The sequence below is a fragment of the Apodemus sylvaticus genome, chromosome 6 (assembly GCF_947179515.1).
Source record: "Apodemus sylvaticus chromosome 6, mApoSyl1.1, whole genome shotgun sequence".
Taxonomy (NCBI): domain Eukaryota; kingdom Metazoa; phylum Chordata; class Mammalia; order Rodentia; family Muridae; genus Apodemus; species Apodemus sylvaticus.
The window spans coordinates 38,151,747-38,177,429 of NC_067477.1; the positions used below are offsets into that span (position 1 = coordinate 38,151,747).

The 25,683-nt window shown below is 52.5% G+C and overlaps 1 protein-coding gene across 3 annotated transcripts in view; it reads left to right on the forward strand.

The window, feature by feature from the left end:
• The window catches only part of Mideas (mitotic deacetylase associated SANT domain protein), a 69,852-nt gene that overhangs the window by 25,029 nt on the left and 19,140 nt on the right, over positions 1–25,683 (forward strand). For 2 of the 3 annotated variants that reach the window (XM_052185417.1, XM_052185419.1), the window contains exons 1-3: positions 752–846; positions 19,602–21,272; positions 22,508–22,807. In XM_052185417.1, coding sequence (XP_052041377.1) covers positions 19,845–21,272; positions 22,508–22,807 — 1,728 coding nt within the window. In that variant the 5' untranslated portion in view covers positions 752–846; positions 19,602–19,844. Of the gene's footprint in view, positions 1–751; positions 847–19,601; positions 21,273–22,507; positions 22,808–25,683 lie in introns of those variants that run through there. The other variant, XM_052185418.1, reaches the window with a different exon arrangement.

The window sequence follows — 25,683 nt, forward strand, 5'->3', positions numbered from 1 at the left end:
CACACACTCTTTCCTGGCAGGCTGGATGGGTTTCCAAACATTTCGTCACTGTCTCCTCCTGACCTTGATGTGCAAGGAACAAGCCGTGTGGCCTGTTGATTACAGAAGAGCCATCCTCGGGGGCTCAGGCCTAGGCTGGGGGGGTTGGGAGGAGGGTGGCCACAGCCTTGCAAGTGGAGGTAAGGTCTGCTGGAAATCCCCAGCTTCGGCAGCCGCCCCGAGGTTTAAAGACGCCTCCCAGCCTTATTTGGTCGCAGGAAGTGGGCGGCGCGGAGCCTGCAGGCGGAGAGGCCGCCCCGAGACAGTTGTGCTGATGAAGTGGTAGAGCTGGTTCCTGCTCGCCGCCGTGCCGCGCGCGCCGGCCAGCCACTGGGCGCTCGGAGCTCCCAGCCTCGAGTTGTGCAATCCTTTGTAGCACGCCAGCGAGTCCTCCTCCTTCGCTCTTGCCTCTCGCCCTCTCTCTTTTTTTTTCAAGCTGTGAGCTCAACCGATGAGTCAGAGCCGTGCAATCCTGACACTGCATCGCAGGACTGGGGGTGACACGCAGGGAGGGAGAGCGCTCTCGAGGCGGACTGTAAGGGCGCGGGGCGCGCCGAGGCTGCCGCGTTGCGAGCAGCGGGTGACAGCACGCACGTCCCGCCCGGGCCCTGCCAGCAAACTTCCAGGCTTCGGGAGGCGCGGGCTTGGCTGAAGCCCTGCGAACGCCGCGGGGAAGCGACGGCGCCTGTTTGTTTTTAAAATCCGGGAGTGCGTGCAGGCGGCTGGGCTCTTCGGAGGCGACCCAAGGCGGCGGCCCGCGGCGGAAGGAAGGGACACTGCTGAGGCCGGAGGCCGAGCTGGAGCTGGGTAAGTGGCGTTGCTCGGCGGGCAGCCGAGGCCTGCAGGCGGTGCGGCCAGCCAGGGTGATCCCTGGCGACCATGCAGGCGATGGCTGCAGCTCTGCACACCCTGGGCCTCCGGCGGCCAACTTGTGCGGCCTGCGGGGCGGCGGGAGCGGGTTGCGTGGGCCGCTGTAGCTCGCCTCCGCCCGACCCGCACCGCGCACCCGCAGCTGCGTGTGCAGCTCAGCCGCGTCGTGTTTGTGCAGCTACGCAGCTCGGTCGCGGCCCGCCCACCCAGGCGCGGCCCCGGCTGGGAAGCCCTCCCTAGTCTCTCTGCCCTGGGTTCCCAGCGGCTGGGGACCGCGGCTGCTGCTCCTGCGCGCGCGCGAGAAACGTGGTGACCGCAGGGACCCGCTGGCGTGCCGGGCCGGGGAGGCGCGACGAGAGGCTCGCGAGCCGCGAGAACTTAAGAGAGGACGCCCCTTCTCTTTCCAGCGTGTGGGGCGCTGGATCGGCGTGGGGACTTTGCGGGGACAGATCTGCCGGCGGTGGGGGGGGGGGAGGGTGCGGGGGATGGGGGCAGGGAATTGGGACCAGTGCTGGAGAGGCCTAGGCTGGATTGCTGAGCGCGCGCGGGCCGGAGGACGGTCGTGGAGCCGCCTCGCCCCGCGCGCCTGGCGCTGCTGGTGCACCTCAGACCTGTCATCCGGCTCGCCCGCCCCCGCAGGCTTGCGTCCCTGGCCCGGTGCTGTGTTCTCATGGTGCTTGGCCAGAGCATTAGAGCCTGGGTTCGTCTGGGCCCTGCATATGGCGGGATCGATGGAGTTAATGATTCCCCGCCCCACACGCTCACAATGAGGGGCGTGTGGACCTCTGCTGCGCCCCCCATCCAGGCCTTAAAGACTTTGAGAAGCTGAGGAACTTTGTGCACTTGGGGCTTTCAAGCCTCAGAACCGAGGCAGACCTGGAGGAGGTATCTAACTACCCAAACCATTTTCTAACCCGAGCTGCTGGAAAGATGAAAGGGGAAGTTTCTTGCCTCGTTTTAAACTTTGTTGGCTTACAACTTTAATGGCCACTTCCTGCTTCCACCATCCCACTTCGGACCTCTGTGCAGGATAGGGGAGCAGTGACTGGTCCTTGAGGCCACCGCAGCACGTGTGTGTAGGAGATCCCGGTGGCAACTGGGATGGGGAGGAGAAAGGTGGCTTCCTGCACTCCTGGGAGCCTGGATGGGAGGCCTGGTTTATCCTCACCCTGTAGTTTCAGGGCCAGGAGGGTTTGGTGAAGATGGAATTGCATCTTTGACCTCTTGACTCCAACCTGGGTGCCTCAGCTGAGGGGGTGAAGCATCAGTCTTAGTCCAGAGCTGCCCAAGGAAAGTATGTGTCCATATGTATCCATAGCATCAGGGGAAAAAATGCACCCTTTCTGCTGTGGCCGGATGACTCCAGAACCAAAAGGGACAGACAGACCTTGGTTGAGAACTTATGGGGCCTCTCTTTCCTGCTGCTCTGCAGGGTGTAAACATTCAATTACTGTGATAAATTATCTCATTGCACAGCCCTGACCCGGTCTCCATTCTAATTGTATTGGCCTCTGGCTGGTTTCTCTGGTCTGTCACTCCCAAGGGGTCAAGGGGTGATGAGCCTGGATAACGCCCCCAGGTTTACAGCTTGCTTGGGGGGGAAGCAGGTTAGCTGCTACTGGGGCAGCTCCAGGCATCAGGTAGAAAGAACCCCTAACTCAATTCGAGAAAGAGTTCCTTGGAGTGCCCACGAGTATGAAAGTTTAACTTTTAAACATGAGATTTTAAAAATAGCCCTAGTGTTTGACCCTGGGCTGTTGCTTTTAGTACATGGAAAAAGGGAGGCAACTTGTAACTAGATGCAGTTGACAGGGCCTGTCATGGCTGTGGAACCCAGGGAAAGGCCTCTGGACAAAGACAGGGGTAGGGAGAAGATGGAGAATTCACCTGGCTAGATTGCAGTGGGCCTGGACCACACAGATCTTTAGCCCTGATCGCATGTTGGCCAAAGAGAAGCTTGCTGATGGGGGTGAGGCCGTAGGTAGCTGGAGACTCCTGCTGTCTTTAGTCCTGCCTCATGTGTCCCTCTGAACGTATAACCGCTACTTTATTTGCACACATGTATGGTAACAGAAGTGTAGGTTCTCCATCCTGGAGTTGCTGTGAGGACTCTGAGTTACGCAAAACACTGATAACTTCTGCTTTGGTGTAAGCTCGATGCTCTTTCTACAGTGCCTGACTTTTGGTAAGAGTTCGGTAAATGAGTGTGAGAACTCCTTAAACAAATAAATGTGCATGCCAAGAGTAATCTAGTCCCAGATGCTTGGGAGACAGGTGGGGGAGTGTGGGGAGGGCGGGAGGATTACTTGGGCTCCTGAATTCAAGGCCATCCTGGGTGGGCTAAGTGATCTCTGTCTCAAAAAGAAAAAAAAGATTTGCCACGTGGAGGGCCGTTGAGTCATTCCTCTCGTATAGGGACCACCCCACTGCATCGTTAAGTTTCATAGAGGGTCAGTCCACCACAAGGATCCTGGTGTTGGTTGGTAAAGTTTACTCAACACTCCTTTCCATTTGGCCTTTGGGAGCCTGTGTCTCTGTCATCCTGACCCCACAGGGACATCAGAATGAGTTTTAGAGCCTTCAGTCTGGAGATCTGCTAAACTAGCCATTTCCTTTGGCACCCTTCCTGTGTGTGTGTGTGTTTGTGTGTGTGTGGTGTGTACCTACATGTACTAGTGCAGGACAGTGTGTGTGTGTGTGTATGTGTGTGTGTGTGTGTAGAGCGAGGGCATACTTTTTCCTGACTCACTGCAGAGTGCAGGAAATGCAGCCAGTGGTGGCTTTCCAATGGAGATTGCTTCTGCACTTCACAGCTCTGTGAGGCTAAAGGAAATTGCACCTTGGGCTGGGGCTGGGAATGCTGAAATCCTCAGTTCTTAGCAAGGGGACCTGTATTTGCATTTGAAGCAGCATTTAGGGCACTGAGACTGTGAGCTCATTTTATGAATCAGAAGCATGACAGCATAAGCTCCGTGTTGGAGCCGACTCCTTGGAATCCAGATCACCCTCCTCCCACCCCCACCGCTTGTACACTTCCATGAGCCCTCACAGTCACACACTTGGGAACTGTTACAGGGGGAATGGGGGGTGGAGCGTCAATTCAAATTCCAGAGCCATCAAGCAAAACTGGTCCACACCCACTTCCGCCTCCACACTGGGCTGCCTTTCCTGGATGGTGTGTGGACAGTCACCTGGCAGTGACTGAAGAAAGCCTGGCGGGTGCCTGAGGATGAGCCCTGAGCACCCAGGTTCATACTCCACTTCTGCAAGTGAAGCGTGGCCTCGTGCGTTGCTTAATTTCCTGAGCCTCGGTTTTCTCCTCTGTAAAATGGAGAGACTCGTACTTTGTACAGTTGCTGTGTAGGTGAAACAAGATTATGCATGCTAATTGATGGGCTGATAGTAGGTTTGCAATAGAAGCTAACGATTCTCCAGGTGCAGGCCCGACTCCTGTTGGCCTTTTGCTGCTACCGTGGAAGAGGAAATGAAGGGTGTCCTGCTTGTGGTGGGACTCAGTGTCTGGGGCCGCTTTTGTGGCTTTCTCAAATGAAGCTTATTTTCTAGCTCCTTAGGTCTTGGGCTACCCAGGTCTGTGCTGGTACAAGGAACTGTCCCTGCAGAGGATGGCTACGGGCTCACTTTCCTGGGGAACCCAGCCTCCCAGGTCTCTGGCTGAAAACCTCATCTGGGTTGGCATAGGTGTTTTGCAGTCTAGGAAAAAGTATTTTTTTTTTAACTCATCTGAACTCTGACAGTATGACCTGGATGGAGGTTTGGGTGGAGCTAGGGTGGGAGTTGTCTCATCAAAGGGCACTTTGTCCCTTGTCCCAACTGAAGGAAGAGTAGGGATGAGGTGGAATGCTGAATAGGGAAGAAGCTGTCCCGAGTCAGTCAGCAGAGAGCGGAGGCTTTGCTGGGTGCGGACGGTCTCCTGAGGAGAGCCTGCTGCTTATGGTTCTGGTAAGAACTGGGGCCGAGGACCAGGAGAGTGGCACATTGCTTCCCTGGCAGCTGCTGCTCTTTTCTCCTCCTAGAATGGCGCCTCACACTCTGGCCAGGCCAGGAAGGTGCTCTCAGGTCCCCCTTGCCTTTCTCCCAGCCACACGGAGCTGGTGGCTGAGAGTGCTTCTTCCTCCACATCTCAGGGAAGGAGAAGGGTGAGATCTGTTCTCCCAAACTGGAAGGGAGGGAAGTACTGTAGGCTTGCAGCCAGACGGGATTCCCTGAGGCCATCCAGATCCTTCGGGGAGATGGCCTCCAGAGATAAGGGAATGCCGGAATGGGTTTAGGCTTTAGCTTTTCCCAGGTTGGGTAGGCAGAGGCCCTAGTCCAGCCCACTATGGCCAAAACTTGCAAGGTGGGAAGGGAAGGCCACTAGAGCTCTGAAAGGGGCTGATGTGGTAAATTTGCCCCTCTGCAGGGCTGGTGGGCCACGTTTCAAGCTCCTCCCAGCAAACTCTCCCTCTCAGCCTGGGGCAGCCCCTAGAGCGAGCACCTGTGTCCTCACCTGACCTCACTGGGTCCAAGGCATTAATTCATAATCACAGGCTCCCCAGCCTTGGGGAGTCATCCAAGAGCTGGAAAATATTGGGGTCGGGAAGCTAAACACCTTCCTTACCGCATAGGGAGGCCCAGAGACTGTGAGTTGCCAGATCACCTTGGGAGGGCGGGAGGAGGGGGACGCGCATCCGGTGTCCATCTTCAGGGTCACTGCCCTCGGAGTTTGGGAGTTGGAAGGGCTGCCGGCAGTGCAGGAAGAACCCAGAGGAATACTGTTTAAGCTTCTGGGTGTGGCTCAGACTTCTGCTGGCTCCATGGTTTTGTGTGTGTGTGTGTGTGTGCTCGCACGCGCGCAGTGTGGTAGGGGAGCTGGATCTAAGCGAAAGCAGAAGTATTCATGCTACACAGGGTGCATACAAGATCTGACAGTGACAGCTAGGAAAAGCATGGGGTGGAGGCCCCTCAACGTGGTGGTGCCAGTGTGCCTCCTCCCCCCACCCCTCCGCGCAGCTTGCACACTTGAGAATAGACAGCCCTCCCATATTAACTAGTGGCAGCTCCTCCTTGCAGGTTCTGGGCAGAAGTGCCAAAAATAACCAAGCTGGTACTTCCACTTGTGGGACATTCCCTATCCCGGCTTCTGGGCAGACTTGCTTACTTTCGAAAGCAGGCCCAACATCTGCCATCCCTGTTCCTACTTCCTGTGGCCACCCTTCCCCCGCGTCTCTCAGGCCATGGCGCCCTCCCTTTCATTACTCTCCTCAGAGTAAGTCCAGAGGGTGGTGGCTCCTGGTGGGCCCGAAAGTCCGGCCAGCGTTCTCTGGGAAAGACTCTTGTCCCTCCGTGTCCCTGTGGTCTCTGCTGGCACAGCTGAGACTAGAGGAAGCCTGTGTTGTGTGCCCTCTGGAATTCTTGCCAGCTCTTCGGAGTCTGGTGACCAGATGTCCCGCATGTCTGCAGAGCCCAACACTGTTTCTGGGACTCCTTGTCCCCTTGCTCTGCACACGCTGCCCAGAGCTGCTGTCAGCCAGCTGTGGAGCTGGGAGAGGCGAGCCTTCATTGCTCCCAGGCCCAGCAAAAGAGGGATGGATGCAGGACTCACTTGGTGCCGTCCCTTCGTCCCTTCGTCTGTGTGTTACCTCATCGCATCCCGCAGTAGCTTCAATACTGTAGCGCCTGCTTACTGATAAGGAAGCTGAGGCTCACGTAGGCTGGCGACAGGAGAGGCAGCACACAGGTCAGCCCTCTCAGCGCACAGCTCCTCTCTTCTGACTGGTTCCATATGGGCGGAGAATGGGGCTTCACCCTCAGAATGCGGTAAGATGGCAAGAATTAGAGCAATGCTGGACTGATGGGTAGGAGAGATTTAGGGCTGAGGAGGGAAGGAAAGAACCCAGTTTTGGGCTTGAGTCTGGGGGGTGACTGGGACTTTCACTCATGCTTGGAAGGGGGGTGACAAGGCTTGACTTAAGCCTTCCAGATGTCTCCTCTCCGAAATGTGCCCTAGCCTCTACAGTCCTAAGAAAAGCTCTGGAAGACCGCAGACTAGGGGTTAGGTGGGACCTTGGGTCTTCCTACTGCTGGGTTTGACCCTAGGGCCTGCCATTCCTGTTAGCTTGGCCTGGGTCCCAGAGTGCCTGGTTGGTGTGTACTTGGGGCTTAGGCTGAATGTTCTGTGGGTGCCTGGCCTGGCATGCCAAAGGCCTCTGGGTGTATTTCAGGAACAATAAAGAATAAATCAACCCAGGAGGAAAGGATCTACAGCAGCTGCTCAGAGACAGGAGAAATTCAAGGAATGTGCCAACCCTTGGCTGAGATCCTGCATCTTGACCGGGGCCTGAGAAAAGGCCTGATGCGTGACTTGGTGTTTGGGTGAGAAAGCCGGGCAGCCCTCTGTCTGTACTCTGCAGCCGTCTAAGAGGTTCCAGGCAGCTATGCTGGGAACCCAGCTTTCTTGGAAGCCAGTTTTTGTGCTTCTTGGTCACTGGGAGGATCAGAGAACACAGTCATTTATGTCCATTCTCTATTCTTACCTCAAACAAGTAGCCATCGATATCCTCCATGCCAAACCTGGCAACCAGAGGGGATGACCAAACAACTGTCAAGGACTGGCAAGTCTGAAGGGGTTCTGTGGTGGTTTGAAGAAGGCTTCCCTCCCCCCAGACTCTTGTGCTTGCTTGCTTAGTCACCAGGGAATGACACAATTTGAGAAGGATTAGGAGGTGTGGCCTTAGAGTAGGCGTGGCCTTGTTGGAGGAAGTATGTCACTGGAGGTGGGCTTTGAGAAGCCCAAGTCTGGCCCAATGTCTCTTTCTTCCTGCTGTTTGTGGATCTGGATGTAACACTCTCAGCTGCCTCTCCAGCACCATGTTTGCCTTCATGTCATGTTCCCCTCAATGATGATAACCTCTGGAACTGGAAGCCAGCCCCAAGTAAATGCTTTCTTTCAAAAGAGTTGCCTTGGTCATGGTGTCTCTTCTCAGCAATAGAACGGTGACTAAGACAGGTACCAAATGTGAGGGCATCTACTTGGCAGCCCCGACCACAGCTCTACTGAAGTCGTCATCTGTGTGTTCTTGGGGCAATTCATGGTTTCATCAGCCATGAAACATGGATTTCTGTTGAGATTTTGGAGTGTATGGTTACTAATCTCCCTCTCCCTTGTTTAGCATGTGCCATGAACGGCTTTTATTTTCAAATTTAAGTTCAGAAGAAGCCGTAGAACCCCATGCAGAGATGTGATTGCCTGGGCCTGGATCTGATACCCAGTGTCTGGGGAGTCAGGGCCGTAGCTGCTCGGGGGAACTCAAGCACAGAACTGATTGGATTCAGACTTTAGGGTGTCAGGGGAAGGAATAAGGGGTATAGGATGATCTGGGGAGGGCAGGCACTGGAGAGTATGGAAATCGTGCAGCTCCTGAAGGAAAGCACAGATTGTCCACAGGATCCACAGGTCTACAAACCACTGTAGCCTCTTCTGAGCTACTCACCTGCTGGGCCTTTCCCAGCCAGCCACACTTCCGTTCCGCGTCATCTGCATGGTTGTCACAGTCTGCAGGGAGAAGTTGTATCGTGGAGGCTTCAGTTTGCCTGGCTGTCCCGTCATCGGTTTCAACCAACTCAAACAAGAAGCCACAAGCCTGAGACTCGAGGAGAAAGTTTGCAGAAAGTTATCGAGACAGGCAGGCTGTCCTGGCTCCAGTCCTGGGCTTGCCACCTTGTTTCTCTGACCTTTGACCCCCTTGGAACTTTTCAGGTTTGTTAGTGGAAAAGAGGGAGAGGAAGACATCTGCTTTGCTGGGGATTAAATAGGAGTTCTTAGTAACATGGATAAAGCTCTATTTGTGCAGTAGATTAGCCCCGGCTTCAGGTTTTCCTTGGTGTCTTGCCAAGAACTGGGGCCCTTTTTCTTTTCTTGAGGGGGGGCGCTTTTTTGTTTCTTGTTTTTTTTCAGAGATCTGCCTGCCCCCCCCCCCCCCCAGTGCTGGGATTAAAGGTGTGCACCACCACATCCCAACAGAGCTGGGGCCTTCTTAAATGAAGTCACAAAGCATTGCTTTTGAAGCCCTTGGTCCTGGATCCCTGCTGTGCCCCTAGCTCCGCGACTGAAGACACATTTCCTTCTCTGGATTACTGTGCTGGATGAGGAGATAGGCTGGGCGAACACGGACAGGCCGTGGTAGTTGGCATCTGTTTAGCTTTCCCAGCTGAGCACTGCTTTGCCAGCTGGCTCTGGAGGAAGGCCGAGGCCTTCCTGACATAGTGAGAGGCCTTTACCTGACTGAGGTCCCACTGACCCGCAGCTTCCAGCCTACCTCTGTAGGCTGCTCTGCGCAGTGCCAGTGCACTCGGGGCTCTCTCCTCCCTCTCAGGAGCCTTTCATCAGCATCCCTAGTAGGGATAGAACATGTTCCCCAAGAAGAACGACCTTGGGCTGGAGCAGGAGGAAGGCAGAGGCCATACTGGCTCTGTCGGGTTCTCAGAAGCATTGGGTCTTTCTGGGAACCTCAGGTGTGGAGAGGAGGGACCTTGGAGGCCGGCATGCAGTGTTGGGACCTTGCTTCTGCCACATTCACTGCAGGGTCCTGAGTTTCCCTCGGTAGAAGGACAGAGTCCGGGGTTCATCCTCCTGTGCTTCATAACACGGTGGTTGTGAGTCAGGGTGTGCCAAGAGCCTGGGTCAGGTATCCTGTAAACATTAGCTCCTGTCTTTTGGGAAGTACATTTAGGATACTCTGTAGTCTGGCAACCGAGTGAAAATACTGGCCTGTGGCCATTTTCCCAGGGAAATACAAAGTTGCAAAATGATCTGATGTGATACAAAGCTTTATTCCAAAGCTGGGTTTTTGTTGTTGTTGTTGTTTTTAAATCCCCCTTCCCTCTTTTTTTTGAGACAGGGTTTCACTGTGTATCTCTGGCAGGTCTAGAACTTGTAATATGGACCAGGCTGGCCTCAAACTCAGAGAAATCCTCCTGCATCTGTATCCTGAGTACTGGGGTTAAAGATGTACCAGCACTTGTGACTTTGTACAAGCTGTTTTAATTCAGAGAGCAGGTTTGGGGGTCATTAAGACTTTGGCTAGAGAGATGGTTCAGCAGTTAAGAGCACTGACTGCTCTTCCAGAGGTCCTGTGTTCAATTCCCAGCAACCACATGGTGGCTCACAACCATCTGTAATGGGATCTGATGCCCTCTTCTGGTGTGTTTGAAGAGAGCAACTATACTCATACATAAAATAAATAAATCTTAAAAAAAATTATTCTTTTAAATTTTATTAAGACTTAACTTGACTTATGCCCTGTCCTGATGAATGCACTCTCCGCAGAGTGTGTGGTATTGTCTTTGGGCAAGCGGTGCATAGCTGACGTAAGATACAATTGCTTTGTCTCACTCAAACTTCCCTTTTCCTGGTGATTTTCTATGTAATTGTATTGTCCATTATGGAAAAATAGAATATTGAGGCTGGGTTTGGGGACTCACATCTTGAGAGCCAGAGCCAGGAGAATTGCATCAGGACCAGCTTGGGCTACAGAGTAAAACCTTGTCTCAAAAAAAAAAAACAACAAAAACCCGGGGGGGGGGGGAGGGGTGGCGCACGCCTGTAATCCCAGTACTCTGGGAGGCAGAGGCAGGCGGATTTCTGAGTTCGAGGCCAGCCTGGTCTACAGAATGAGTTCCAGGACAGCCAGGGCTACACAGAGAAACCCTGTCTCGAAAAAACCCAAATCCAAAACAAACAAACAAAAGGTAGACTATTGAAGTCTCTGATGATAACTATTGAATTGAATGCTTCTCCCTTGCATTTGTACGGTGTTTGCTTCCTGGCTTTGTTTTGTTGTTGTTGGGTTTGTGGTTATCAAAAGAAAGTGTTTTTGCTTTGTCTCTAGTGACAGTTTTTGTCTAAAGGTTAGTTTTGCCCAAATACCATGCCTCCCTTCCAGTTCTCTCCCGGTACTGTTTGCGTGGTACTTGCTTCATTCTTTTATCCTTTATATTTATTTGGAGTGTATGTCTATTTTATGAACGTATCAGCTGTTCATGTGTATGCCAGGGTGTGTGGGGTTCATGTGTGTGGTATGCAAGGTGTGTGTTAAGGCCAGAGGTCAACATCAGGTGTCTTCCTCAGTCACTGTCTGCCTTAGTTTTTGAGACAGATTCACTGAACCTGGAGCTCACTGATTTGTAGACTGCATGGCCAACAAGCCCCAGAGATCCCTGGCTCTGCGTCCCTAGCCCTGGGGATTATTCCAGGCGTGTGTTCAGCTTCTTATGTGGGTGCTGGAGAGCTGAACTCTGGGCCTCATGCTTACGGCAAAAGCTTTTCCATTCTCTTTTCTTGGGGATGGTGGGGGAAGATGGGATTGAGACAGAGTCCCACTGTGCAGCCTTAGATAGCCTGAAATTCACTATGTAGAGTTGCTAGTGCCTCATTTCATTCTTTATTTTTTTTAAAAAGATTTATTTATTTATTTATTTATTTATTTATTTATTTATTTATTTAATGCATATGAGTACACCACTATTGCTCTCTTCAGACATTCCAGAAGAGGGCATCAGACCCCATTACAGATGGTTGTGAGCCACCATGTGGTTGCTGGGAATTGAACTCAGGACCTCTGGAAGAGCAGTCAGTGCTCTTAACCGCTGAGCCATCTCTCCAGCCCCCTCATTCTTTATTTTTAACCTATTTATGCCTTTTACAAACCACATATAATTGGATCACTTTAAGAAAGTCTAGCTGGCAGTGGTGGCACATGCCTTTACTCCCTCTGCTTGGGAGGCAGAGGTAGGTGGATCTCTGGTATTTGAGGCCAGCTTGGTCTACAGAGCAAGTTCCAGCACGGCTAAGAGTACACAGAAAATCCTGTCTCCAAAGGAAAAAAAGAAAGAAAGAAAAGAAAAGGAAAGAAAGAAAGAAATTCTGCCAACTATTGCATTTTAATTAAGAGTATTTAATAATTTGCATTTTAAGCAGTTATTGATAAGGCAGAGTTTATGTCTCATTTTACTATTTCATTTTTTATGTTTTGTTCTATACTTACCCCATTTCTGCCTTTATTTGTATTAAATAGTTTTGAGTACTCCGTTGCTAACCTGTAAAATGAAACAAAGAAAAACAAGGGTTAAATGAGATGCTGCCCACAGCTCAAGGGCTCCATAAACACGGGCACCCAGTTGGACTCTGTAAGAGTCATAGTCATCCCCAGGGATTTCTTGAAGCAAAGTCCATCCAGGAAAGCTCTTCGGGAGCCTTGTGTCTTCTGCTCAGAGCACTACTCATGCAGGTGGTTCCTAGGAACCTTCCCATCCCAGCCCCTGACTCCCCTCCCTGCCTCTCCCTCTACCCCCTATCCTGAATCTGCGTTGTACAGACTCCTCCTGTACTATGCCATGCTATGGATTTACCTCCTGTTTCCTTTCTTCCTTCAGACCCAGAATGGGTTTGAGAATCCCTGCAGGATTCAGTCAGACTGTGGAGTGTGATGGGGGAGGGGCAGCCATAGGACTTGGAGTCCATAGCCTGGTCCCTCACCTGTGAACTCTGGGAGTTGGGAAAAAGTTGAACACGCAGGTAGTACTGCTGGCACTGTCTTTGCGGCTGGTGCTTCCTACATTGGTGGTTCTTTGGTTCCTGTGTCTTTCCATGCTCTTAAATTCCTCAACTGCAGGAACCAGTGAGCGGAGATCATTGGACCAGATACCCAATTCCCCGACCAGCCGTCCACCCATCTGCTTCGAGCCCCATAGAACATTATAGAGTAGCAAGTAGAAGGCAAGAATAAGGCGTGGTGGTGCACACCTTTAATCCCAGCACTTGGGAGGCAGAGGCAGGCGGATTTCTGAGTTCAAGGACAGCCAGGGCTACACAGAGAAACCCTGTCTCCAAAAAAAAAAAAAAAAAAAAAAAAAGAATAAGTGCGATAAGGGTGACAGTATGTGCCGGAGACAGAGTGTTAGCAGAGCCAACAGTTAGAGAGGCTGAACTTACAGGCAAAGGAGGCAACTTCAGCAGAAGCCCAAGGAGGGAACGAACTCACTGTTCCTTGGGCTATCCTTGCCCTCTCGTTCCCTACAGTATAGAGTTGATATGTGTTTCTGTGTCTGTCTCCACCCACTTCACTAGAAGCTCTGTGGGGTAAAGACTGCTTTGTCTCCTGTGTTTCCCTAGAGCCTGGCGTGCAGCCAGTGCCCTCAAATGCCTGTTGAATGGATGAAGGGGCCCAGGCAGACCTGCACAGCTGCAACAGGGTGTGTGCAGTGGGGGAAGAGGCTGGGCAGGCGGCGTTAAGCAAGGCCCCTGTGACTGGCCTCCTCTGTGTCTTGGCTTGGGGCCGAGGTTGGCACTGGGACATGCAGGCGGCCTCCAGAGGGCCCTGCCCTAGGCCTACTAGGGAGTCCGACCTTTCCGAAAGGAAAGAACCAGAGCAGACTCTCGTGGTGTGAGCAGCAGACCCTCGTGGTGTGAGCGAGTCTTGTGAAGGGACAGACTAGAAGCACCCCCCGACCCACGGTTCAGTCATCCGAGGACATGGCTACAGGGCCATTTTCATGTCTCCGTGTTCTCTCAATCTGGGGTTCAGGGTGCACATGTGAGTGTGGAGGTCAGAGGTCAGTGCTGGGTGTCTTCCTTATTCATATCTCTACCTGAATTTTGAGTCAGATCTCTTACTGAGCTTGGAGATTGGTAGTTGGCTAGACTGTCTGGCCAGGAAGCCCCAGGAGCCCTCCTGTCTGGGCTTATTTGTGCCCTGTCGTGTCCAGCTTTGATACGGGTGCAGGAGATCGAAACTGAAAACATGAGTGACAAGCACGTTACTGAGCCATCTGCCCAGCCTTATCTTTTCTTATAGAGTTATGTAACTGTCAGAGTCACCCTCCTCTTTCTGATCCTTGAGTCCTTCGGAAGGGTTTTCCGGATATAGGTGGTGACCCTTGTCTAGTAGGCAGTCAGTCCCTGGTTGAGTCTGGATGCTTGGTCCTCTGCTGAGCCGTAGTAGCACTTCTGTCCGCCTGAGCTTCCCCCTGTAGAAGGAAACTGGTTATCCTGGTCTCCCGTGGACATCTTGCTGGCATTTGTGGGGCAGTGAGAGAGGGAGACAATTAAGGTGGTTGCTTAGGCCGGGGCCCTGAGTGACCTATCGGGCTACGCACACACATAATCCTTTCAAAGCACCTCACTGTTGGCCTTTTTGTTGTCAAAGCTCATACTGTATTGAGCTGGAACCTTGGCCAAGCCTCTGAGCCTGGCCAGCTTATTAACTGAGACCTTGGGGACCTTCTCCCCAGCTTGTCAACCTAGGCTCTGCATCTCTGAGCTGAGGTGCAGGCTGGGGACAGGGTGCGCCAGGAACTGTGGGTGGGGAACAGGTCAGTTCCAGGCCTCCTGCCTGCTCTGTCCTCCCTGCACCAAGTGACAGGCAGGCCAGTACCTGACGCACCAAAGCCTCTTTCTCACCAGCTTGCAAACTCCTTGAGAACATGGCTTCTGTGTCCAGTGGCCCTGGCAAATCTCTGACCTGAGTGGGGTCCTCTTGTTGCAGTGGAGGGCACAACTGGCATGTGGACAGCCACTTTGTGTCTAGAGGGAAGGTTTAGCCAAGACCTCCCAACTCTTTAACTGCCCCCCCCTCCCGTCCCCAAGATGGTATTCCCTGATCTCTTCTCCAGCCTGGCTGTGGCCAGAGACCTCAGTTAACTGAGAAAGGGCACCTGGAATAACTAAGGGGCCAGCTAGGTCGTGCTGGGCCCCCTGGCATCGCCGTTTTAATATTTTAGACACATCTTAGTGTCTTGAGACCCAGTCTAACCATGTCAGGTCATGAGGTAAACAGACTTAAAAGCCTGTGTTCCTGAGCATGGTCCAGGCAGGGGTGAGAAGCCTTGCGGGCAGGAGAGCTGGTACTTTTCCAGGTGGCTTCTTCTTGCATGTAGTATGGGGTAGCGGATGATGGATGGCCCAGGAGCAAATGACTCATGCGCCTGCCACTGGAGAAGGCCTTGTATTTAGCTTTGTTGGAGAGAACATGGGCTCTGTGTTTGTTGTCGGGGAGAGCTAACATGGGCCTTTTATATCACCTCAGTAGCACTGGGAGCTCTGTTGTCTGCCTGGGAGATAAACTGGCCTCAGGATTAGGCAGGACCCCAGGCTGGATACCTGGCTGTGGGCACTTTTGCTTGGGTAAGTTCTGAAGTGCAGATCTTGGGAGCAGGCAGTTCCAGATCAGGTGTTTAGGTACGAGTGTCTGCAGCAGAGATGAGGAAACCAGGCACTTGGGAGTTAGTGTGCCGCACATGGGTGTGTGTGCTGGGGTCAGGCAACACGATAAGCTCGATGTGTAATCCCTCTTCCAGCCTTGGGGTCAGAGAGCTTCCCAAAGGAAGCACTGGCTGAAAGATGAGAGGGGCGTGGCCAGATGCAAAGGTTGGAAAGGCAGGGACACAGCTTAGTCAGAGATCTAGAAACAGTGGGAAAGGAAGTTGATGAGGCATGCATGAAGTGCTAGAAGAGACAGCAGGAGCCAGAGTCTGGGGACGCTGGGGCAGGGTAGTGGTTCACACTTTCCCCCAAGGCAGCCTCTTCAGTGCTCAGAGACTTGGCTGGCTTGGTGGTTAAGGTCTTGTAGAGCACCCTGTTGTATTTTATTTACTCTCAGGTGGGAGACACCAAGCTCTGATTTCCCTGCTTCCTTGAGCTGGCTGTGGGAGTGGGGGAGGGGAGGGGAGGGGAGGGGAGGGGAGAGCAGGTATCTATAATGTCAGCACTCAGGTGGGTAAGGTAAGAGGTTCTAGAGTTCAAGGCTAGCCTGAGCTACATAATACAATAGTTTGGAGTAGGACTGTTTAGTCCTCTAATGGCTAAGGGGGCTCTCTAGCTGGTTATTACCTGTATTTCAGAGTTGAGCCACTGTGACCCTGGACCAGGCAGGGCACCACCTCCTCCCTGGTGTCTGTGACTCACAGCAGTCTTGTGTCTCAGATGAACAAATCGAATGGCCCAGGTGTCTGGTGAGTGGCCCAATCTCTCAGTGGCCATAACCGGTTCTCCTCCCTTATGATGAAGGGTTCAGGAGATTCTCCTGGATGGGCTAGCCAGAGTTGGGCATGTGTGGTCTGTCATGTCACTTGAAGAGCTGCCACACCTTTAGAGTATAGTGACCATTAACACAGTGTACCCCCAAGGGCTTTCTAGAACCTTCTCCTGGGTCTTTGTGGCCCATATGTGGGTTCAGCACTACTTTCTTTTTCTTGGTGCACCCTGTGTTTTCTTTTTCTTTCTGTAGAGGAAAGTGCATTCCACCAAAGAGCCTTCTGTGACCTCCACTGACAAATGACACTGACTTTGTTTGCAGCCTGGGGCTCCCTGTGGTTCCCTGGTCAGAGAGAGGCTGGCTGCAGTGGAGAGGCTCCTAGAAGAAGGGGCCAGAGAAACAGACTGACTAAGTGGTTGCAGTGTCTGGGGCCCCATGGCGGCTGTGGGTTTCCTTCTGCTGTGTTCTTGTTGTCAGAGGTCCTGCTGCCGGTCCCCGGGGAACCGCCTGCCGGGGTTCCTCCATACACCTTCTTGAACCGTGGGCATTTGGCGCATTGGCTGGCCATCTTTGGAGCAGGTGCCTTCCTTCTTCCTCACTGTGAGGAAGGTCAGATAGGCTTACACCTGGGGGGGGGGGCGAGGGAGAGGGAGGGTGGGTCAGGCAAAATGAGAGGAAGTGGCTCAGTCCCGGTGCAAGGGTGGGAGGTGCCCGTGTACTCTGAGAGCTCAAAGCCCCACCACAGCAACCAAGACTGAGGCAGGACCAGTAGTGCCAGGGTCAGAGAACCTAGCTTTGGGGTGGGCAGTGTAGCGAGTACAGGTGACATGACTCCTGCAGCTGGACCCGACACCTGCTGCCTCTTTGTGGCAAGGGCCCCTTCCCTGCTTCTCTCGAGATTGAGGGTCTCAGTTGTGTTTAAAGAGAGTGGGAGAGGGTGAGCTAGCCCTGACCTAAGGCCTAAGGCCTAAGAGCAGACTGGTGTGTGCTGAGGATTTCGTCTTGTATGTGACATACCTGGTTTCAAGTCCTGGTGACATAATCCTGTGTGACCGTAGGCAAATTACATAGTTCCTGTAAGCCGTAAATACCTAACTTACTTACAAAATGTGAGTTAAAGTATTGGTGCTTGATACAAAGATGTAAAAAAATACAAAGTACTTTGGATGAGCTTGACGCAGGCGCGGGCAAGCCGGCTCCATTGTTATTATTCCGGCTAGTTAGAGCGTGGCTGCCTAGGTGGTCCTCCGCTCTTGTGCCTCTCTTAGGCCTGTAAGTTTGCCTCCCGCTTGGCAGGGTAGGGAGGGCATCGCTGTGGAGATCTCTGCCGCAGGAGGCTTATGAGGTGATTCCACCTTTCCCCAAACCAGCCTCTTGTTCTGATCAAGTCCCTGTCTCCCCCATCGTGGTATGCCGAGTTGATGGGCTCTTCCTGGTGTGCAGGGTAGGAAGCAAAATGGCTGATCCACCCTCAGACTTAATCTCCCCTGCCACCCCACACACCCTTGGGCAAGAGCTACCATATCCTGGAGCTCCCTTCCCAGACTCCGCCTCTAGTCCTCCAAACCCCCAAACCAGGCACTGCCTGGGCCCCCTCTGACAGGAACATGTCTGCACGTGTACCCATGCCTGCCTGCCACGAGGGCCATGGGGCCATTCCTCGTTGCAGGCCTCCAAAGCCCATGCTGTGGTTTCCAGGCGACAGGCACAAGTGTGTGTGAGCATCCCTCAAACTTGCAGCTCCTAGAGGCACGTGGGCTGCTGGCTTCCTTCCGTCCATGCCCTACCCCCTCTCAGGGTCTTCCTCCCTGGGCCTTGCTGCAGACATACACGTATTTCTAGTTTTGTGGCATTTGGGTCGCCCTCGAGAGGTGGGACACAGAGAGGTGGGACTGGCAGCCCCACCCTTCAGCTTCGGCATGGAGGCCCCAGGGGGATTTCCCATCTCTGGCGGGCTTTCAGTTCTCTGTTGGGAATTGGTCTAGCTGCCCAAGAAAGAGGGTTTAGAGAGCAAGAGAAAGATTTGTTCAAAGAAGTTCTCTAGCCCTGAACTCTTGTCCAAATCCTTTCCTTCCTGCGGGTGCTAGGGTGACTCAGTGCCCTCTGTCCCTCTGGCCCTGCGATTTCCACAAATGAAAACAAAAGGAGTGCCCGGGCTAAAGCTCGCACCGTCTACTTGGCTAAAGCTCGCGCTGTCTACCAGGCCCAGGAGCTGAGGAAGGAAATGGAGGAGGAAGTTGCTCCCCTTCTGGGTGCTGGGTGAAAGTGAAAGAGGGAGGGGGCCTCCAGTGAGTCAAGCAGCCAGGCTGGCAGGCCGGGAGGGAGGGAGCCGGGCTGGAGCTGCGGAAACGTGCAGAGCGGCGATAGCTCGCCGAGCCTGGGAGGGGAACTGGGGCTAGGTGTGGGCCAGGCTTCTTGTGGGCGGGGCTTGTGACGCTGGTCTGTTCTCTGCTGGTTTTCTGGGAACTGCCCCACCTGCTATCATAATCTCTGTTGGATCCAGTGTCTGAGCCTCCCAGGATCTGCAGATTCACCCCTGCCCACCTCTCACTTTTCCATGGTTAGTGACCCAGGGCCAGAGTTTGGCGAAGAGGTGAACTGTATACCTCCTACCTGCTCTTACCACCTTCCCAGAGGAAGACAAACTGTATCCGAAGAAAGAACAAACACTTAATGATAAAGCAAGCAACTATGCATGTTGTAAAATACAGGCCTGGATTCTATTCTGTAGCAAAGTCAGTGTAACATTCACTGTAAACATCGGCTTAGAGGGGGATGGGGAACTGGCTCGCTTACAACTTACGCACGAATAGAGCCTCTGTCCCAGCAATACTATCCTCAAAACATTGTAAAGCAAAACAACTGAACGAACACTTTACCTCACAGGCAGTCTTGAGGGCTGAAGGCTTAGGACTCTGCACTGTTCACATTGGAGTTAGCTGCTGCTCTGGCCAGGCTCTAACAGTAGAGGGGAGGCGGTGGTAGCCAGCAACAGCTGCTGACCAGCTACTAGACTAAATTAGGCCCTCATCCAGCCAGGGTTGCAAAACAGGTTCTGTGCTAGTTTGAGAAAGATTCCAGCAGCCAGAGCCCCACCCAGCAACTCTTCCCAGGGGTGGGGCCTCACCTAAAGCTTTTGCATAAAAAGGCTGCAAGCCTAACTGGGCCCTGCGGGCTTTGCAAGAGCCTACCTAGTGTGGTAGAGGAAGGGTGGTCATGCTGGGAATAGTTCTGTCCCCTCACTTGCTCTGCCTTTAGGAGGAGGGGCCAGTGAATGTGGCCTTAGGGAAATTCTTCTGGGTCTGGAGCTGAGGTGTAGACGTGTGAGTGTGGGGAGGACGGGGCTGCACAGCACCACAGCCTAGTTTAATAGGACCAGGTTCTCAGTTTGGCTTTTCCTTTTCCCAGTTTAACTTGGGGCTTAGGCAACATGTCAGCCCCCCTCAGCCCTCCTCGGCCCCTCAACCTGTGTCTTTACAGAGTTACCATGAAATGCAGCACAGTCTAGCCAGGGGGTGGAGGACAGGGAGAGGGCGGAGCCCTGCCCTGCTGCCTTGACTCCTGGCTCCATGTGCAGTGCTCTTCCGTGACTTGAGGCAGGGGCACACTGGTGCTCATCTAGGGGTTGTGTGGCTGACACTGTCGCTGCTTTTTCCTCTGCAGGCTCCAGGACCTGGCGCAGCATCATGACCGGGGAAGTGTAACTGAGCTCAAGAGCCTCTCTAGAAGAGGAAGGACCAGTGGACACTTCTTGGCTCTCGTCTGAGGGTGCCTGTCTGAGTTTTCCTCCGCCCTTCTTCTGCCTTCCCTGGCTACTGGACTAGGGCCAGGCTTCCAGCAGGACTTCTCCCACGGGATGGGCAGCTGCTGAGGGTGTCTCATTGTCAGGCTTTAGTTGGCCACATCATGAACCTCCAGGCCCAGTCCAAGGCTCAGAATAAGCGCAAGCGTTGTCCTTTTGGGGACCAGGAGCCAGCTGCCAAGGAACAGCCACCCCCACTGCAGGCTCCACCACAGTCCCTTAGAGCTAAGGAGGAACAGTACGGGGCCCACGAAGGTCCGACCGGGGTTGCCTCCACCACCCAGCCTGTGGAGTTGTCTCCTCCCAACAACCTGGCTCTTCTGAACAGTGTGGTATATGGATCTGAGCGCACCTCCGCAGCCATGTTGTCCCAGCAGGCCCAAGTAAGCTCAGTAAAGTGGCCCAACTCCGTGATGGCTCCGGGGCGGGGCCTGGAGCGTGGGGGAGGTGGAGGCATCAGCGACAGCGGCTGGCAGCAACAACCTGGCCAGCCCCCACCCCACCCCACGTGGAATCACCTGTCCCTCTACAGTGGACCCAAAGGGAGCCCTCATCCAGGTGTGGGGGTCCCTCCCTACTACAACCACCCTGAGGCACTGAAGGGGAACAAACCTGGGGGTCCTCAGCTGGATCACTATGGAAATGCAGTGCAGCCCATGGTGCCACCGAAGGTGCAGCTGGAGGTGGGGAGGCCCCAAGCACCCCTGAACTCTTACCATGCGGCCAAGAAACCCCCAAGCCAGTCACTGCCCTTGCAGCCCTTCCAGCTGGCATTTGGCCACCAGGTGAACCGCCAGGTCTTCCGGCAGGGCCCGCAGCCGCCCTCTAACCCCACCACCTCCTTCCCGCCTCAGAAGCAGCAGCCGCAACAGCAACCGGCAGCCCTGCCCCAGATGCAGCTATTTGAGAACTACTACCCCATGCATCAACCGCCTTCGCAACAGCACCAGGACTTTGGCCTGGCACCGGGCGGGCCACTGGGACCCACCCACCTGGCTCACCGCAGCATGGCCTCCTACCCTTTTCCCCACAACCCAGATGTGAACCCAGAACTGCGCAAGGCCCTCCTGCAGGACCCTGCTGCACAGCCCGTGCTACCTCAGCCCCAGATGGCCTTCCCGCGTCGCTCCCGCAGGCTCTCCAAGGAGGGCATTCTGTCTTCCAGCTCCCTCGATGGAGCTGGCGCCCAACCTGGGCAGGAGCCCACGAGCAATCTGTTCCTTCATCACTGGTCTCTGCCGCAGCCGCCACCAGGCGCCCTGGGGCAGCCCCATCCTGAAGCCCTGGGATTCCCGATGGAACTGAGGGAGTCCCAGCTGCTGGCGGATGGAGACAGACTGGCACCCAATGGTCGGGAGCGGGAGCCTCCTGCTATGGGTAATGAGGAGGCCATGAGGGCCGGGGCCGTCGGGGACTGTGGACAGATGATACGAAGCGGGGTGATCCAGAGCACAAGACGGAGGCGCAGGGCATCCCAGGAGGCTAATTTGCTGACCCTGGCCCAGAAGGCGGTGGAGCTGGCCTCGATGCAGGTGAGAAAGGGCGGCACCTGCTGGGGCTGGGGCGATGCTTCCGGGGCAGGTTCTATTCAGCCATTCAGGTTCTATTTTCTATTCAAACGACCGCTCTTTGTTCAGAGTACCCCTGCCAGAGGCACCGGTAGCCACAGGGTCGCCAGAGGCAAGTGGGTTGCTTAGTGGGTAGGAAAGTCCTTGTTGTCTTCTTCCTGTGGAACTTGAGGGCTGGGAGTAGGGGTTGCTGAGAGCCAGCATTCTAAGTTGCAAGAGCATACTGGTGGTTGCACATGATGCATGTCAAAATGCGTTAGAATAGGAAGTAATCTAGAATAGGAAGTCACGTCGCAATAAAGTTCATAAAGTCAGAAAGGAAGGCAAACCAATCAGACTTTGGGAACTTTTTAAAAAAGATTTATTTATTTAATGTATATGGGTACACTGTAGCTGTGCAGATGGTTGTGAGTCATCATGTGGTTGCTGGGAATTTAATTCAGGACCTCTGCTCCCTTCGGTCCAGCTCTAAGTACACTGTAGCTGTCTTCAGACACACCACAAGAGGGTGTCAGATTTCTTTATGGATGGTTGTGAGTCACCATGTGGTTGCTGGGATTTGAACTCAGGACCTCTGGAAAAGCAGTCAGTGCTCTTAACCGCTGAGCCATCTCTCCAGCCCTGAGCACTTGTGTTAACCTTGGGTTTTTGATTTTATTTTATACTTGCTCAAACGTAACTTCTCCTCAAACGCAGAACTAGCAAGGGTATGACTGTCACCTGTCCCAGGTTTCTGTCAAGAGGCTGGCCGCTTAGGATAAACACCCCCTCCCTTCGCTCAGCTTTTACTCTCTGCTTCCTTAGAAACTGCAGCCACTGTGGCCCTTAGGTCCAGGTTGGCACACAGGAGGCTACAGAAATTTGAGTCTTCACTCCAGTTAGATACCCGTGAGGTAATAGATGCAAAGCCCTCCCTTCATCTTGCCACAGCGAGATGCTTGGTTGTGTGCCACGCCCCATAGGCTAGATGAAGCTCCCCATGTACCATGACCACCCGGAATCCGCTGCTTCAGGCCAGGGTGACCCAGCCAGGCAGAAGCGGGGGTGGGGTGGACATCTGCAATGTATTGGACCAGGGATGGTCAACGAAAGGCCAGGCTGTCAGGGTTGCATGGTCGTGGGATTCCCAGGTTAGCAAACAGGGGCTCGTCTTCGGAACCTCACTACCACCCCTCCCCCCCCATCGCCCTCTTATCCAGGATGCCAATGGCTCTGAGGAGAAGCGGAAAAGCGTGTTGGCCTCAACTGCCAAGTGTGGCGTGGAGTTTTCCGACCCTGCCTTAGCCGCCAAGAGAGCTCGGGAGGAGAGCGGCGTGGTGCCCCTTATCATTCCCGTGTCTGTTCCTGTGAGGACTGCGGGTCCAACTGAGGTGGCCCAAGTCGGAGGTGCTGATGAGGATGGGAAGGGTCTCGAGCAGTACTCCACTGAGCACAAGCCGTCAGTCATCGTAACCCGCAGGCGGTCCACCCGAGTTCCCGGGACAGATGCTACAGCTCAGGTATGAGAGGCTGTCCCTTCTAGGCCCAAAGACTACAAGGGAAGCTGTAGAATTCTTCAAGTAACTCAGGGAGATGCTATTTTCCTTCTTTCTTGGTTTGTTTTGTTTTGTTTTCCTGAGACAAGGTCTCTGTGTAGTCCTGGCTGTCCTAGAATTTACTCTGTAGACCAAGCTGGCCTTGAACTCACAGAGATCCAACTGCCTCTACCTTCTGAGTGCTGGGATTAAAGGATATGTGTCACTATTCCCTGCCCAGTAAAAATTTAAAAAATAGTGTTTTATTTTGTGACTCTTTACCACATGCATGTGGTGCCCTTGGAATCCTGATCAGATCCTCTGGAACTGTAGTTATGGAGAGTGTAAGCCACTGTGTCGCTGTTGGGAATGGAATCCCCGCCCTCTGGACGGGCAGCCAATGCTCTTAACCACTGAGCCATCTTCCCAATTATCAGGGAGATACTGGTTTTTATTTTCCAAATTAATCTTGTACTGAAGAACAAAGAGGGTATGAGGTTGCTTTAACCTTGAGGTGGTGGTCATCATGGAGAATCTAGGATGCGGTCTGTTCCTGGGCTAGCTTCTGGGACATAGAAACGTTTGATTGTGTGCTCAGTCTGAGCCTTGAGCTCTACACTACGACTGTAGTGCCAGGGTTTCCGGCACTGCTCTGATGTTTTAGGGGCATGCATGTTTGGCCCAGGATGAGACTTGGTGAGAGAAATTTCTTTTCATCTGTAGTTCTTTCGGTGTTCTGTGGGCAGTGCATGTCTTTCTGTCCTTCCACCACATTTTCTCTGTCTCCTTAGAAATAATTTTAAGTAGTATATAATTACGGTCTGCTGTTTTCTGCTTCAGTAGCCTTGTCTTTTAATAAGTACGTCAGTACAATTGACAGTTCTTTAACTAATGAAAATTGTATGCATGGTTTACAATGGTTTTTATATATACATGTATGTATGTGTGTGTGTGTATGTATATACATGTATGTGTATATGTAGTAGAACTGCTAAACCAAGGTAATTACTACAGCCATTATCTTCCAGTGAGAATATTTGAGATCTGGCCTCTTGGCAGTATTCTAAGAGAAATAAATTAATGCAGCATTGAAAGTCACTGTGTTGTCCAACAGGCTACTGAATTTCTATCTCCAGTTTTTACTGAACTTAGGTTTCTCAATCCTCACTCCAACTCCAGCCCTTGGGAGCAGTCCCTCGCTGAGCTGTCTGCCAGGAAGTCCTACCTTTATAGCCCCCACGGACGGGAACTCCGCTTCATGTAATTACTGACACACCTAGGTTGAGCTCTGACACCTGCTGTTAGTGTTCTGTGATGTCATCCTGTCTTTGCTATGTACTGCCGTGAGTGTGTGTGTGTGTGTCTGTCTGTCTGTCTGTCTCTATGTCTGTGTGTGTCCTTGTGCTTTCAATTGACTGGGGTTGTCACTCCTGGAAACAATGTATTTCTCTGTTAGTGGTTATTTTACCTGGATTTCTGCAGTTTTCTCAGTTCCTTAAGGGATATCACATCACTAACACCCTTAGGTATATAGGAGAGAGGCTCGTGTGGTATATACAGTGACTGCTTATGGCATAGAGTTTAATTCCCTGGTTGAGAAGACCCCTACAGACTTAGTATGTAGCTTTGACTTACTGAAATATAAGGACTTTTGCCACGTCCTGGACAGAGCAAAATTCCCAACTCCAAAAATTTTCGCTCCATTTCCTGCCAATCCTTAGCTTGAAGAATTATTGGCAGGTATTTTAATTTTTGGATATTTGTCCTCAACAGGACATATATGTAGTTGTTCTTCTGTTTACCCCAGTTACCCATTCCCATGTGCCGAGTCTTGTCAATTTCCTGTTCTCCTATGGCCAGCTGTTGGATATCTATCTTGGGTAGTTTATGTGTTACTTGAGGAACTCGCTTAGTGTTTTCCATTGGGCTAATGATGAGTTTTACTGATTTTTTGATTTCTGGAAAGTGTTTTTGATCTCCTTTATAAAGGGTAGCCTAGGTCAGTAGTTATTTTCTGTCAGCACTTTAAAGATCCCACACCTTTGTCTTTAGGCTTTCCTGTTTATTTTGTGTTTCGAGACAAAGTTTATTGTAGCCATGACTGTCCAGGAACTCCATAGACCAGGCTAGCCTTAAACTCTCAGAGATCCACCTGCCTCTCCCTCCCAAGTGCTGAGGTTGAAGGTGTGAGCCACCACCACCAGGCACTGGTTTTTGTGTTGTTGTTTTTAATATTTATTTATTTATTTTTTATATATATTAGTACACTGTAGCTATCTTCACCAGAAGAGGGCATCAGATCCCATTACAGATGGTTGTGAAGTTGCTGGGAATTGAACTCAGGACCTCTTGAAGGGCGGTCAGTGCTCTTAACCGCTGAGCCATCTCTCCAGCCCCAGCACTGTTGTTTTAATACGTATTTTTACCTTGTACTCTCAAGATTTGAGGTGGTTTGGTTGTTTTCACCTTAGATTTTTGATAGTTTTGCTCTTTATTTTGCTTAGTGTGGAGAGTGCTTCTGGAATTTGAGCTTTTTCTCTCGTCTTCCCTTATGGATTTCCAGTCACACCTCTGTCAGTCCTTTACCATATTGCTGTTTCATTTGTGTGGCACGTTCTCTCCTGTTCTCCGTCTGAATTTCAGCTTGCTCTATTTCCTTTCACTAATTCTCTCTTTACTTGTGTCTACTGTTGAACCCATCCATCCAGTTCTGACTTTGGGTATGTCACGTTTTTTGTTTGGATTGTTTTATTTTTGTTTTGTTTTGGTTTGGTTTGGTTTTTGGTTTGTTTGTTTTTTGTTTTTTTGGATTTGGTTTTTTTTTCGAGACAGGGCTTCTCTGTATAGCCCTGGCTGTCCTG